Source organism: Dreissena polymorpha, chromosome 6 (genome assembly GCF_020536995.1).
Source record: "Dreissena polymorpha isolate Duluth1 chromosome 6, UMN_Dpol_1.0, whole genome shotgun sequence".
Lineage (NCBI taxonomy): Eukaryota > Metazoa > Mollusca > Bivalvia > Myida > Dreissenidae > Dreissena > Dreissena polymorpha.
In genome coordinates this window covers 61189106-61206034 of record NC_068360.1, presented here as the reverse complement: position 1 = coordinate 61206034, position 16929 = coordinate 61189106, and the positions used below count along the sequence as shown (strand labels likewise).

At 33.2% G+C, this 16929-nt stretch overlaps 1 protein-coding gene across 4 annotated transcripts in view; it reads right to left on the bottom strand.

Annotated features, from left to right (window-relative positions):
• LOC127833886 (tight junction protein ZO-1-like) overlaps positions 1-13924 on the bottom strand; it is a 115445-nt gene extending 101521 nt beyond the window's left edge. For all 4 annotated transcript variants that reach the window (XM_052359383.1, XM_052359384.1, XM_052359385.1 and 1 more), the window contains exons 1-2: positions 13795-13924; positions 2006-2207 (exon numbers count right to left, since the gene is read on the bottom strand). In XM_052359383.1, coding sequence (XP_052215343.1) covers positions 2006-2088 — 83 coding nt within the window. In that variant the 5' untranslated portion in view covers positions 2089-2207; positions 13795-13924. The remainder of the gene's footprint in view (positions 1-2005; positions 2208-13794) is intronic.
• Positions 13925-16929: the final 3005 nt, after the last annotated feature.

Sequence of the window (16929 nt, the reverse complement as noted above, 5' to 3'; positions counted from 1 at the left end):
CATTTCATGCTGATGGTTTTCACATAAAACCTCTATGTACACCATAGAAAAGTGTTCCCATTATTGTGTAGTTATCTTCTTTGTATATTTATCATTTTAACTTTTAACAACTCTTTTTTCCAGCCAGGTGAGATTCAACCTATGATAAAAACCAATAGAACAACCACCATGATTCCAGTTTACGCCCCAAAACTAAGTTTAATATGGGTGTATGAACGTAATTAATGCAGCTTGCTTAAAGAATATATCAATGTCAGGTTGTTTTTTCCACTTTTTGGGAAGATAGCCCATGGCTTTGGAATTGGGAATTTTATCGGCATTTTCATGAAATTGGGAAAATAAATTCATTAGCCAATTTTTACACGAAAAGTCCACTGATTAGGGAAATAATAAATTTGATATAACTCAAATCAAATCATTCAAATTAAAAGAACAATATAATACTTTGTTAGATGTAATTGAATTAAAATTGAGATAAAATACGCATTAGACACTTCTTTAAAAAAAATAATTTTTTTTTTGAAAATTGGGAATTTTTTGCCACATTTTGGGAAAAAAGTATACTGTTTGGGATTGGGAACATTCAGCTATAAAATCGAGCCATTGATAACGACATTGTTAAAAAAAATGTTTTACCCTTTCCCGCATAGATACGCATTATCCCGCCTCGATCGATTCCGTATCAACCATACTTTCTATCTATTACTGCATATACTTACTACTTTTCCAGTCGCTACTCATTACCCGACAAACCCGTTTATTCCAGTTGTAAAGCTAATTCTGGTAAATATGATAAACGTGCTCAAGAATTTCAAGAAACAAAAACATTCGCCATTTTTCTTGAGTATCATATAAATTTTGGCGTTTCATACCATTTAAAGATGTGATGAAATAACGTCCAATCGGGGTGTTTTTTTTTCCACTGAACACGCGTAAATCGCCCGACATGATTTCATTTTTTAAACAACACAAAATACATCCACACTTTTCATGCTACGTTAGAAATGTCTGCATAATTTTCGCTCGCTTTTTATTGAGACAAAGGATAGAGCACTGTTTATTTGAGGCTAGAATTTGTTAATGTTGCGTTAGCATTAAAATTTGGAAGCGTGTTTTAGATTACAGATTGAATAATGCTCATTTGAGAATCAAACGAAACATTCACAGTTGTGAGTAAGTAATTCAACGATAATTTATTAAAAAGCATTACGTGTCGAGTAAATGTTTTGACCATATTATGCATGAAATGCACAATATCCATGAGGATTTCACCCGGTTTCCATCATCTGCCTTCTAAGTAAGTGGCCGAGATTTCATCGTGGAGGTGTACACCGTAGGGACCGATGAGTGTGTTAGATAAAAAAAACAACAAACTGCCATAAAATCACACACTTATGAAAATTATGTCACTCGTCGTCTGCATGATTTTACTGCAAGTACAGGTATAACTGCTTACGAGTGTTGTCGCTCATTCAAAGCGTGCGCTCTCATTGGCCGATTACAACGACGATCCGCCTTAAGGCGGGCTTTAGGTGGGTAAAGAGATACATGATGTAATTGACAGAGGATCATAAATCGGCTCTCACAATTTTCAGCTAAGTCGATATCGCTTTGATATTTATCCTACAGGAAAACGGTAAAAAAAGTTTAGGGTCGGCACGGTCAATAAAAACTTTAGGGTCGGCGCATTTTCCTAGGTTGGGTCGGGTGACCGGAACCACAACATTTATTTTTTTAGGCCTAAGGCTAAACTGAGTCATGATTTTGAGAAGTTATTGAACTTTTTTTGGTGTACAAGTCTATATGAACAACTGGAACCGCCGAAGCATTGCAAAGTTTGACCACATGTGGGATGATTTGAAAATAATTTAACATTCCAAGTAACACACATCTTGGCATTTATGATTACCAGTATTTAGAGACAGAGACCTGCTCAGTCAGCTGAGATGAACAAAAAATAAATGTCAGGACAGCAGTAAAAAACAAACAGCTATGTTCTACTCACGTATTGTTCCGCTTAGCCGACAGGTTTTCCAGACTGGCCAAAGCTTTGTCACGTTCGTTTAAGAACTGCTGCGCTTGACGCATAGCCTTGTCACGCTCCTGGATGGCTTTAGCGTTCTCCCGTAACACAGCATCACGTTCTTTCAGCGCGAGTTCAAACCCCAGCTGCAAGGCTTGTGTTGGTTTCTTTTCAGAGTCTGAATCTGAAAGTAAGGTCCAACATTTTATTACTGTACCAGAGCTGCAGATAAAGATTTGTGAAATTAGTAACTGTACTGCCACAGACAGAAAGAAAAGAAGTAATGCTGGAAATCAATTAGTACCTGTACTACCATATTCCAAAATACAGGTAGTATTGTATTACCCGCGTTCTTGGATAAATTGAAGGGTTTATAACTGATTTTACAGAAACATTTGCAGCAATAATAATAAATATATTTAGCTTCTTAAACAGTTACTTTATTAGGTTTTCCATTCTGAATTATGATGCAAATATATTTACACATTAAAACTTAGACTTAATACTATTTTTTTCATTTACTTGACAAGAAAACACAAGCCAACTAGTAAGTAAATGAACACTAATGTCAATGTCTCATATTTGGTTCTCCTCCACTTTTTTGGATCCGTTTCCAATCGTGTTTGCTAACGTTTTTAGCCACCGATGCAATCAAATCGTTTCATATCGGGCGACAATGTCTTTTTCTGGGTATACAGATTGAATGTCAGGATGGTTGGACGACGGTGTCTAGCCATTATATGACAACAAAGTGTTTTTTGACGGCCTTCCGTTACGCACAGACATATTGTTTTTTACGGGTTTACAAGTAAACGGAAATCACGCGACAGAATAGACAATAATACCGGAACCCAGTCTATAATTTTTCGGTAATTTAAATTAACAAAAAGCGCCGTTAGGTTAGAGACCAGCACATAACCCCGCGCTGACGCGAACGTATCGGTACAGCCAGCTTGTTTTCGTAAATGCATAAAAAGGATATTTAAGTCGTAATTGTACGTCAATTTTATAAAAAATATATGCGTAAACCTTCATAAAAAAGCCATATTTACCGCTGTACGGCTCTTATCTGGAGCTCTGACTGTACAGTGTACAAGTATTTGACATCTTGTCATTGACATAAATAATGTTTATAAAATTACTTTATGTAATTTTTAAATAAAACTTGGATTTAAAAATAAAGTAGCTCTCTTGAGTGTGTTCCAATTTGTAATTTACTAGGCCATTTTTTCTGTGCAAAAGTCTGAAAGTAAAAGCAGAAAGTTAGTTTCTGGTTCCCCAGTGTGTTTTTTTCTTTCAAAATATGGAAGGTTTAAAAAACAATATTTTTTTTTTAGATCTCAATATTTTGTTCATCTCCAATTCTTATAAGGGTAACCTTAGTAATTATAACACTGAAAACATATTATAACCATTATTGCTTTAGATTACTAGTATATTCTAAGAGTAAATAATAATTGCTTTGGAAAATGTGGGTTCTATTAACAAAGCCTTTAAAAAAAGCTGCTCACTTCAAAATCCTGAATGTCCAAGAGGTAGTGCATTAAATTTAACTCCAAGAGGTCACAGGTTTTTCCCATAAAAGCACCATTTTTACGCATTGTTTTCATCATACATGCAATAGTGATTATTAAATATTTTAGATCATTCAAAATATGATTGTTTGGGTTCTAAAAACATTAAATGAACAAACATCCTATAATCCACTTAACAGCTCCAATTTGCAAGTGAAGTTGAAGATCAGGATGTTTTTAAATAATTAACTGGCAGGACATTTGCTTTTTCTGTTTCAGCAGTCTAAATAAATCCAATGCTGGAAATACAGCCACGCCAACACAAAGCATAAACAATATGCAAAACTTTCTTTTGACAATTATAATGATGTTTCATGGCAGGCACAGTTAAATAATTGAATTTGGCGTTGTGGAATGTGTTCACATCTTATCAATTATTTTAGAATAGTATTAATAGATCATAAAACACATATAGGTCTCCCTGTGAAACATATATTTCAATTTTGATATGTTTGTATCAATCAATGGGCTTTTTACATATTTTGATTAGGCCAGAATTTTTTAATAAAATGATTTTCGGACCCGCCGACTCCAATTTTTGACGAAACCAAAAAAAAAATTAATCTTTTTTTTTTCGGATGCCAAAAGGTGGCTTTTAAACACGAAACGCTTGCCGGGTTTTAGAAAATTTCAAATGAGTTATAAATTAAATCATCATAATAAACCCAGTTTTGATTACCCACATTAATACGCGAACCTCCTTCATCGTGTACATGTGCTGGAATTTACCAACAGCTACGCCATCATTGTTTGTGCAAGAAGTTGATGAACGCTACAACGCTTTCATCAGCAAAGTCTGCTAATTTCCCAATAATTATGCAACCGTCAAATAAAATCCTGAATGGAATCGATTTGTAAGTAAATATTTTATTATTTCTTTACAATTTTATAAAATTGATAGTATTAAAATGACTAAAAAATATTATGAAAGCAATAAGAAAAGAACGATTTTAATTTAACAGGTGCTCGAAATGCGAAACCCATTTACGCCTATCAACTTTAAAGGGGCCTTTTCACAGATTTTGGCATATTTTGAAGTTTGTCATTAAATGCTTTATATTGATAAATGTAAACATTGGATCTTAAAAGCTCCGGAAAAAAATCAAGAATAAATTAAAACAAGGAAAAAAAAGTAGCCGGTACCAGGGCTCGAACCAGTGACCCCCGGAGTCCTGGAGTTAGTCTGAAGTAAAAACGCATTAGCCCTCTCGGCTATTCCGCCGAGCATACACGGTATTTGTATTTTATACCTTATATAAGCAATCTTCGTAGTTTCGTAAATTTAAACGACAAAAACAGAACTCTCCAAATTATTCAATCGTTTCGCGTTGCAACGCTTTATAATTTTTAGGTTTTCAAATCGTCAAAAGATACATATAATGGCTATATTGGACTATGGTAAATGTTCAGTAATACGGTTTCCTCACAAATATCATAACTAAAACGAAAATTTGCGAATCTGAAACAACTTTTTTCAATTTTGTCAATTTACCAAACCGTGAAAAGATCCCTTTAAACATTCCATATTTTACGCACAAATACGGTCATATTTTAGAGAATAAAATTTTATGTGTTGTTTAATGTAGTTGTAGTGACGAATTTGTGCATATAATATGTGTTTTTTCGTTATTTTCAATGGGTACGAAACTTTGGTTTTGTTCCGAACTGGTTCATACCAAAAGTTCAAAAATCGCAAAATCAACAGTTTCTAAAACGATTTCAAACCATGAATGTCCAAATAAAATAGTCAAGTTTATGGGGGTTATTATCGGATTAACAGCTCCTTTATGACATTGAACTATCGATTATGTTATCCTGGGATAAACTGTCACGAAGATCAATAATTATAACGATTATTAGGGACGCTATTTCTTTAATCAATGCCATGACAAAAACACATGTTAACTTGTTTCAACAGGCATTTGTGTTAACAGTTCCATTATTAAAATGTTCTGGGAACGATATATTTTAATTAAGATACCAACTATTTCTGAAATCAAAAGTACGTCCTTCACTCGATGTACTATATTTCGGATATGTTAAAATTCGGACATATATAAAGATAGAGACATTTATGTGTTGATTTGTTGTATATAGTTTGTACAAATATGTTTTGTGTTATTTCAGACAACAAGAATGGATGGTGGCAATTATCCTGGGTCTTTCTGTCAAGAAAAAGATGTGAAAAAATATTCATTTAATTGAACCTGGAAATCAACCACCACAACTAACAGAAAACCTTTTAACAAAAGGTGTTGTTTTAGAATTTGTGAAATTTTATAATAAACAGAAGTTGATGTATATCATGACCAAATGTATAAATTGTTTAACAATTTGAATTGAGATGCTTTATTTTCTGATGTTTGATTTATTTTTCCTTTCAGATGATATATATTTGTGTGATTCTAGGTTTTAATAAATAATTCTGAAACATTTATGCAGCATACTGTTACATTATTGTTAACGTTATTATATTATGTTGGTTATCTGGTTTATCAAGTGGAAAAAATGTTAGTTATATAAACATAAAGCTTTTAATATTAAGACTTATGAAGGTACTTATTGTTGTTTATGTATTAACATACTTCTCAGAGTAATAAAAATATAGTAAATGCCATTATTCATTAATGTAGTTAGGTTCCTTAAATGATTGTCCTTATTGATTAAGTTTGAATTACGGGCGGTTTTCACACTGCGATAACTTTTTTTGGGCCAGTGAAACCCCTGAAAAGCGTTTTATTATGCTATTTGTATTTGTCTGCGGTATTGATTTTTACTGGACAATAAACTATAAATGTTTCTTTTAAACCTCAATAGCTTATTGGTTGTTTGTGGAGATAAAGTATTTTTAATGCAACATATGGATTCCTTGTGAAAAAAAAACATAAAAAAATCACCAAAAAGTTTATTATAGACAAGTGAAACGATTGCATAACTTTTGAACTTATATATATATATAGTTAAGATATTTTTAAAATTCAAACTAATTTAAAAACTGCACATCGAGACCTACAGCATACATGCCATACGTCCCGGAATGTCCGGGACAGTCCCGGAAATGAAGAACTTGTCCCGCTGTCCCGGAAATCTGTCAAATGTCCCGGAATTTACAAAATCCATATATACATGTACCTTATCTTAGGCTTAACTGCACCTCGAATCTGTGTATATCTGCAGCGTCTCCATGACAATGCATACCCGATTAGGCAGACTACGCTACATGTCAAAATCGATCAATTAACAGGGGTCCTGTAATCATATCGATTGTCTCACGTTCGCGGTCAAACCGAAAAGGCGGCATTGTTTAATGTGGTTGTAAATTGACTTTAATCTACTACGTCATTATTTCCCGCTGCGTAAGGGCAAAGGATAGTTGTTCACACATCTGAAGTCCAACATCGCTGAGTAAAAAATTAAAAGCAGTTTATGTTCGCACGTTTAACCGACAAAGAAGTTGAGTAAAATAGTAAGCATATAAAATGTCATCCTCACTAGGTTTATTATTGTCTTGTTCTAAACCCCCAGTAAACATAACGTTAAAAAAAATAAGTGAATTTGAATTGCGTTCGCCATGTCAAAACGCCCAGCAGATTCGTTGTATTTGTTTTATTGTGATTGGTTGTATGTATTGTGAATTGATTTGAGTTGACGATCTACATGTAACGGTACTGTATTGTTGTATTTTTTATTATATAAATTTTATAAATGAATAAAGGCGTATCAACAACTACGCGTTACACACCGGTCTTAATAACAATAACGCAGTGACGTCACCATCTATGTTTAGAACGCTTACACTGAAAACACGTGGCTTGTATCTAGTAACGGTATGCCTACAGTCTGATTATGATCATTTTGCACATCAACATGTTTGAAAAAAATCAATGTGGTTGCTTTGTAAAAAGAACTTCATACCATAACATTTTTAAAATGAGTGCATATTTGGTCACCCATCTTTTTTTTCTATTTTTTTTCCGTCCTCCTACCCGCCACTTTTAGAAAAAAATCCGAAAATCATTTTAATAAAAAATGTTGGCCTTACTAATATCATGAAGGATTATTCATTATCAATAGAGTAGCACACATTAACCAACCTCATTTGTCAATCAAACCATTCTCACAGTACAGAGATCCTGGCTGATTATGATGTTTTTCGATATAAAATTAAGGGTGTCACGGTACTCTGTGGGACGATATATCGTAATAGTCTCCCCTCGGTACGGTTCACGATACGCCTCCGAGTCCGTACGGTAGGGCATTTTTCATGACGCATTTCAAGGGAAGTAACTAAAATTCGCCCAAAAAAATGGCGGAAGTTTAATTGAAATCACCTCCAGCGAGCTTATAATAAAAAATATGAAAGCATTTTGTGTTATCAGTAAGAAAGTGGTAGGCGTTTATAATTCGTGTAAACATTTGCTTTTTTACAGCACAAACAAAGATAGCCTGTTTGACTATTTGGTAACCACGTTTTGTTTTTAACTTAAATAATCTATCAAAGTAAAAGAAACATAAAGCAGTTCGTATTTTTTAAACATATTCATAATTTCGTGTTCGTATTTAATCAAAGTTTTAGATTTGTAAATAATAATAACTGATTGTCAATTCGTATACTTTCATGACATTATATGTTATTTTGTATATTGTATGACACATATTTAGAGGTCTTTAAATAAAATTGAAAAATGGTTTTAAATGGTTTGTGTGTTGTTTCCATCTGACGATACGTATCGCGATACGTATTGTATCGTACACACTGTACCGCGATATGTATCGTATCGTAAGGTGAGCGTATCTTGACACCCTTATATAAAATAAAAGAGCAGAGCAACCAAATAAACCTGCAGGAAAAGTGGATTGAAAGGCATACTGAAATGGTTCAATGTACAGAATATTGGCAAAATATTTTGTAAGTCTAGCATCAATTGTATTCTAACAGGGCCAAAACACCAACTTTGGGGAAAGGGCCAAAGCCTTTTTTGGGGGAAAAAAAGTCACAATTTTCTGGCTTTGGGGAATGAAAAATACTGAGGTAGATTGGAAATTTAGAGAAAAATGCATGATTTTAAAGAAACGTCTGTAGGGGAAAGGGCCTGTTTGGTTAAGGGGAAGAAAAAGAGGCCCCTTGCGAATGAAGGTTGTTTGGCCCTGTCTGAATAAACATTTCTCAGGGTAAAGCACAAGGTAATATAATTATCCTTTTATTTGTAAACAAAAACAAAAATAAATATTCATAATTATATTCCTTTTCTGCAATTACAGTTATCATTGTTACTTATTTGAGTTTACTTTAAATTGAATTAGCTTGTTTTTGTTGAAAAGTAATTAAAAAATTTAGTTAAATTAGCAGCATTCTTGTATGGTTTCATTAAAAGATTGGACATAAAAACTTGTAGATATTTTAAAACTTGTAGCTATATTCTACACTCATGGCATTCTGGGTTTTTTCAAGCCATTTTGGGAAAATGAGTCTTAAGGTCAAATTGGAATTATTTTATCGATAAAAGTGGCAAAGTGGGATTTTGTTATGGACAAAAAGGACCAAATTGGGATTTTTTCTATCAACAAATATTGACACAACAGGTCTGTTCCAGGCAATTTTGGGAAAAAATCATGACAATTATAGTTATATATTTTGTAGGATGTTTAACAAGAAATATCTTTAAAAAAGATATACAGCGTTGATTGTGGTAGGAGTTTGTGAAAGGTAAAGAGTTCAATGAATGAGATCAAGGATAGCGAATGTCTTTTTCTGTGCAGTTCTTAGCTGCATCACACGCAGTAAGGGATGTTACGCGGAGTTTTCGCGGCTTATTTTATATTATTACATATTGCTGGTCATAAACCTATAGATACAAAACAGAAAACCAAAAGAAAAATGGAAGTGAAATTAAAACATATGAGTCCACCAGCCACATGCGAAGTATCCGTACATATTTTAAATATTTATACACAGGTTCTTCGAACAAACCTGTTTTAGTGTTTTTTCAGGCATTGCTATTTGATTCAATTTTTAACAGTATCGAGAATCATCACGCTCATGCTTAATACATTAGTCTATATGGTGGAATAATTATTGTTAAATTAATCAAAAATAATATTTATCATGGTATTGTTGAAAACACATTAAGAATCTATTATTGACATACCATAATTATATCGCTGAATATCTGAATTTAACATATTTCTGGTCTAAAGAAAATTCCAGTTCACCTAGTTCATGCGATAGCGTTTATATTATATAACAATTATTTTACTGGCCGCGAACTCAAGTCAGCACAGAAGGTAGTCGTGAAGACGCAGCGATGACCTGTAAATAAACTCTGACATTCGCACACACTGGCCGCGAACTGACCCTGTTACCTCGCGGGTTGAAATGCAATGCATTAAACTTATGCCACGCTTTCACTGCTCTTTATCCTTTTACATGTTATTATGTTGACAGGAATATGGAAGTCAGTACTAAATATGAGAACATAGCCTTTAAGTACAAACGCTCTTGCCCTGGCAATCCTCTGAAAATAAAAGGTGCACGCACAAACTGTATTGATGTCGAGAGTTGAGTGTAAAACTGTTCTATCTATTAAGCCTTTTCATTAGAAATACAATTGTTTCATGCAGTTAAACAGTGTTACAAAAACGCGGACATGTTTCCAATGTTCTGGTGGTATACTCAAATCAGCCAATGGAATAAATGAAGCGTATTCATTCGTGTCTAGCCGTGGGAAATTGTATTTGATTTTATTGGACACTTACACAGGTCAGGTAAGGTCAAAAGTGACATTAAACAGCTACGCCGAAAAAATAAAATTGAGATATAGGGTCTAAAGTCATAAGACACATATTTCTAAAAAAAATATAAATATAAAAATTGGGAATTTTTGTTTTTATTCGGTGTGGGATCAGGTTGGTTTGCTTTGGGATGAGGTCCGTTTGCTTTAGGATGGAGTCCGTTTTACCACGGATTCTAGATTACACGGATATAAAAAACGGGACCGTTACGCCAAATATCTTGTTGTGTCTAAGTCACGTGACCGTGTCGTAACTATCGATCTTTTATCGAAGCGCCGAGGTTATAAATTTGATGTACCCACTCACGTATTTTGTTAAATTATAGTTTCATTTCTAGGCCGATTTTGACAAATTATATATCATTAGAAAGCTTACGTAACGTAGTTTTCAGATATATCAATATATATTAAGTTTTTCTTCTGATTTCGGCAGCCCGGCGAGTTATAACTTTAACTTTTGCAAATAACATACCGTTTTGGAGTTTTAGAATCTAGATTTACGGTTGACATGTTCGATTTGTAGCGTTTATATTTGGAGTTCAGTTTTAAAAATTACATCTTGCTTAGGAGAATAGAATTCTGTATACGATAGAAAAAAAAATTGTTTAAAAACGACAGTAATTAAGGAATGAAGGCGGGAAAATGTAGCGCGCGTTCCTAACGCACTGAACTGATGCTACGGTCTTGGCGATTATGCTTTTGTTTAGATACCGGCCATTGAATTTCCTTTGCCATGATTATTATATTTTTTATGAAATATATTGAAATATTTTGTTCTAGAGACATATCCATAAAGCTAAGTATTAATGAAGCTTAATAAATTTACAATTTCAGCTCTTGATTATAACGCAGAAAGGGTGTTAATTTTATGATGAAACAGCGTATACAAATGTATAGCGGACCCTCTTGATATTTTTCGGCTTTGCATACTTCAAATATAATGGGTGTCAAAACATTCATCGTTTGTTGTTTATTATCAAAAATGTAATTATGTAAAATTATATGAAAGGTTATTAACCATAAATTATCAATTAATTAAAATTATTTAAAGATTCTTGAAAATCACGGTCAACTGTCTATGCATGTATATTGAAATATCTTTATAAGTTAACAGAGTTATAAATATATAGAATTCTAAATTAAAACTCTGTATTATTTGTATTTTTCGGAAAGATTATTTAACCCCGTTGTGGTCAAATGAGAATGCTGTTTTTAATTATTTTGTTCCGTACACTACCATACACTCTTTATAGGACTACGAAATAACGGAGTTTTTTTACCGGTACCCGCTAAATACGTAAAATGTTAAGTATTAGATTTTTTAAATGTTTAAAATGTACATGTATAGGTATTAAGCACTTATAATTATTGTGATTTAGCTGGCTGACATCTATACAGTATTTAGTTTATGGCAATCTGCATGGGCAGATGACTATAAATGTTTTCAATACGCTACATATCTTATTAACGCAAAATTGAGTATTTGGCGTTACATTACTCCCAAAAATGACCACTAATACCACGAGAAGACATGGAGGTATCATAAAAAGTGTAATCTGACCAGACATTGCCACCTGTGGTTAGGGACCAATATACAAGTATAGGTCCCTGCTGTGGCGTATGACACCACAGTGTTATTTAGTATTGGTCGGCACAGTATCTGATCATAACGAGATAATTTGTTTGTGCTGAACACAGGGGCAATAAAACCACAGATCTATCAATAAACAAGATTATTGAGATATCTTTTTTTGAACACCGCGATAAAAATGCTCAAACCATGGACTCTATTTTACACGGATAAGAAACATGGCAACATTCTCAGAATCATCACTGCTATATGTGTAATCACCTAACAATTCGTCTAAAAATAATTTATATATTTGAGTTGAAGACGATGTACTGTTGTTTAAGTCTGAATAAACTATCTGTCTGCCTGTCTAAATCCAAGCCATCATCGTCCCGGTGAAAAAAAATCTGATTTTCAATAGTTGGACATGATGCCCTGATGTCAAAATACGAAATGACCCGCGTAACACGGACCGTGCTTTTCAAGAATCTTTAATAAATTGATAATTTAAGGTAAATAACATTTCAAATAATTATACATAATTACCTTGTTGATAATAAACAGCAAACGATGAATGTTTTTGACACCCATTTTATTTCAAGTATGCATGCAAAGCCGAATAATATCGAGAGGGTCCGCTATATAAGCTGTTTCATCATAAATTTTACACCATTTCTGTGTTATAAACAAGAGCTGAAATCGTTAATTTATTAAGATTCATTTATAATAAGCTTTATTGATATGTTTCGTGAACAAAATACTACAATATATTCCATAAAAAATATAATAAGATGGCAAAAGAAATTCAATGGCCGGTTTCTAAACAAAAGCATAATCGCCAAGACCGTAGCATCAGTTCAGTGCGTTAGGAACGCGCGCTACATTTTCCCGCCTTCATTCCTTAATTACTTTCGTTTTTAAACAAAAAAAAATTCTATCGTATACAGAATTCTATTCTCCTAAGCAAGATGTAATTTTTAAAACTGAACTCCAAATATAAACGCTACAAATTGGTATTAAGTACGAACATGTCAACCGTAAATCTAGATTCTAAAACTCCAAAACGGTATGATATTTGCAAAAGTTAAAGTTATAACTCGCCGGGCTGTCGAAATCAGAAGAAAAACTTAATATATATTGATATATCTGTTTACTACGTTACGTAAGCTTTCTAATGATATATAATTTGTCAAAATCGGCCGAGAAATGAAACTATAATTTAACAAAAGACGTGAGTGGGTACATCAAAATGTATAACCTTGGCGCTTCGCTGTACGCTAATCGTAAAAGATCGATAGCCACAACACGTTAAAACGCGTGGTGGTAAAACATAAAATGTGTATTTCTTGTGTTTAACTCGCTATAAATCCATTAATAACAATGGGAATATACTAAAAGTTATATTTTTTTGAAAGAGGAATTAATAAGCAACAAGATAACGTATAAACCAATAAAATCGGATGAATAGTTTTTGCATAAGATTGAATTTACTACAGTAAGGGTCAAATACTTGATTCATCTCCTGTCAATATACACTCCGTGTTTTTACGGTGTTTTTTTACATAGTAGAAAAAATGGCATAATACGTAAACCGTATACCTTGTATGCAAACACAAATAAAGTATGATGAAATAACATGAGCCAAATATTTCTTCTTGTCATTATAGCATATAATAGCTGAATCCAATTCTTAATAAATCTAGTAATATATTTGACAGGTGTGGATAGTTGTCTCCCTTGTCCTTGATTAACTCAGTATAAAGGTAAGAATAAGTATTTGATTGCAAAGTTAAACAAAACACGACAGACAACAAAATATATAAAATGTCATTTCACCTGGTGTAGAATCGAGGAGAAACTTTGTCAGTAAATTTGGTGAACACTCCTCTAAGACCGTACAAAATTCGTGAAATGTTCGTGATCCTTTCTCACTTAAAATGTCCACAAAAATATCAGCTTTTTTGTTTTGATCAGAACATTCTAAAATAACCTCCTCCTCCTTTTCATTTAATGCTCCTCGTTGAGTTAGTTTAGATACGATTCTATTGATGTCGACATCTCTTGTTAAAGTTGTCTTATGTTTTTGTAATAGACGACCAACTTTTGAAGTTTTGGTCGCCATTTTGGCATTATGGTTAATGAAAGGAGCTACAGGTGAGTCATTAACGACGATCATTTCCGACTCGTATAAAAAGAGAGGCAATTATTTTTCTTATAAAACTGTCGAAATTCTATTCAAAACAAATATAATTCATTTTTAACACATATATGGTAATACGCCCTCATTGTTTCACGATTTTATTTGCCTGTCGTTGTCTTTGTGTTTGAAAGGAATAAACAACTCCTTTCTATTTTATTAATTAACCTTGGACGCTAAAAGCGACACCTGGTAGAAACTAATTGAAAGTGAAAACACGTTGAATTGTTTTTGTCACGTGAACAATTTAAAATGAAAGTGAAACCAAGTATAAGACGATATTACACCTGGTCAATAGAAGTTTTAAAATCCATTTATTTAATCATGAAATTCAGACAAGAATTGTATGTATAACCAAAGACCTAGAAAAAATTTATTCTAGGTCTTTGGTATAACATATACAAAACCAATAGTTGAATATATTTTCTTCATAAAGAGATTCATCGTTTTGTTTGTTTATTTGTTATATCTTTTAGTTAAAAAATAACAAAAAACGATTTGTACATTTCTAATGCAAGCTTTTAGCGCGCGTGTTTCTTTTTTAATCTTACCAGGGATGTATAATACATCCCTGATCTTACATATAGTTTTTCAAAAATGTTACAAAAAAATCTTAGAAACAAGCCCCTTTAACCACAGGTGGTTAGAGTGTGGCTATGATATTTATTAGTGAAAACATCACCGTAGATGATAAATAACCAAATTATATCAAACAAGAAATATCGTTTAAAAAAGATGTACGGCGTTGATTGTGGTTGGAGTTTGTGAAAGGTAAAGAGTTCAATGAATGAGATCAAGGATAGCGAATGTCTTTTTCTGTGCAGTTCTAAGCTGCATCACAAGCAGTAAGGGATGTTACGCGGAGTTTTCGCGGCTTATTTTACATTATTACATATTGCTGGTCATAAACCTATAGATACAACACAGAAAACCAAAAGAAGAATGGAAGTGAAATTAAAACATGAGTCAACCGGCCACACGCGAAGTATCCGTACATTTTTTAAATATTTATACGCACGTTCTTCGAACAAACCTGTTTTAGTGGTTTGTCGGGTATTGCTATTTGATTCGATTATTAATAGTATCGAGAATCATCGCGCTCATGCTTAATACATTAGTCAATATGGTGGAATAATTCTTGTTAAATTAATTAAAAAAATATTTATCTTGGTATTGTTTAAAACACATTAAGAATCTTTTATTGACATACCATAATTATATCGCTGAATATCTTCATTGAACATCTTTCTGGTCTAAAGAAAATTCAAGTTCACCTAGTTCACGCGATAGTGTCTTTTTTATTCGGCGTAAGCTGTATTAAGCCAGCTTTTCACCCTGACTTGACCTTTGTAAGTGTCCAATAATACTCAAATAAAATTTCCCGCGGCTAGGTACGAATGAATACACTTCATTTATTTCATTGGCTGATTTGAGTATAACACCAGAACATTGGAAACATATCCGCGTCTTTGTAACACTGTTTTACTGCATGAAACAATTTTATCTCTAATGAAAAGGCTCAATAGATAGAACAGTTTTACAATCAATTTTCGACATAAATACAGTTTGTGCGTTCACCTTTTATTTTCAGAGAATTACCAGCGCAAAAGCGTTTATACTAAAGGCTATGTTGTCATATTTAGTACTTACTTGCATTGCATTTCAACCCGCGAGGTTTCGGGTCAATTCGCGGCCATTTGTGAAAGTCAGAGTTTATATACAGTTCATCACCGGAGTTCGCAGAAGGGGTTGCGATCATTGTGTTACACCGGTCTTACTGACAATAACGTAGTGACTGTAATGCATTGCATTCCAATCCGCAAGGTATCAAGGTCAGTTTGCGGTCAGTTGCAGAAATCTTTATATAAACGCCGTCTCGTAAACTTTGTGCACTTGAAGTCTGTTTTGATCAGAAAGATACTAAATAAAGATATTCGGCGATATTATTGTGGTATGTCAATCATCGATTTTTAATATGGTTTCAACATTTGCATGATAAGGACCAATTTTGATAAAATTAATTAGAAATATTTATCCATTTAGACCAGTTTATTAAGCATGAGCACAATAATTCACTATACCATAATTATGCAATTAAATAAGATTCGAGTATTGCCGGCTGACCTATATGCACTCGTTTATTTTCATGTTTCTTGTGTTTTTTCTATTCTGTAAATATAGATATCTGAGTAATAATATCACATAAAGCAAAATAAGCCACGAAATCTGGCGCAACACCCCGTAATTGATTTGCTTATGATGTAGCTAAGAACTGCGCAGAAAAAAAAGGCATCCGCTACTTTTTATCTCATTGAGTTAACTTTTGATCGTTCATAAACATCGACCACAATCAACGCCGTATATCTTTTTTCGGCGTAAGCTGTATTAAGCCAGCTTTTCACCCTGACTTGACCTTTGTAAGTGTCCAATAATACTCAAATAAAATTTCCCGCGGCTAGGTACGAATGAATACACTTCATTTATTCCATTGGCTGATTTGAGTATAACACCAGAACATTGGAAACATATCCGCGTCTTTGTAACACTGTTTTACTGCATGAAACAATTTTATCTCTAATGAAAAGGCTCAATAGATAGAACGGTTTTACAATCAATTTTCGACATAAATACAGTTTGTGCGTTCACCTTTTATTTTCAGAGAATTACCAGCGCAAAAGCGTTTATACTAAAGGCTATGTTGTCATATTTAGTACTTACTTGCATTGCATTTCAACCCGCGAGGTTTCGGGTCATTTCGCGGCCATTTGTGTAAG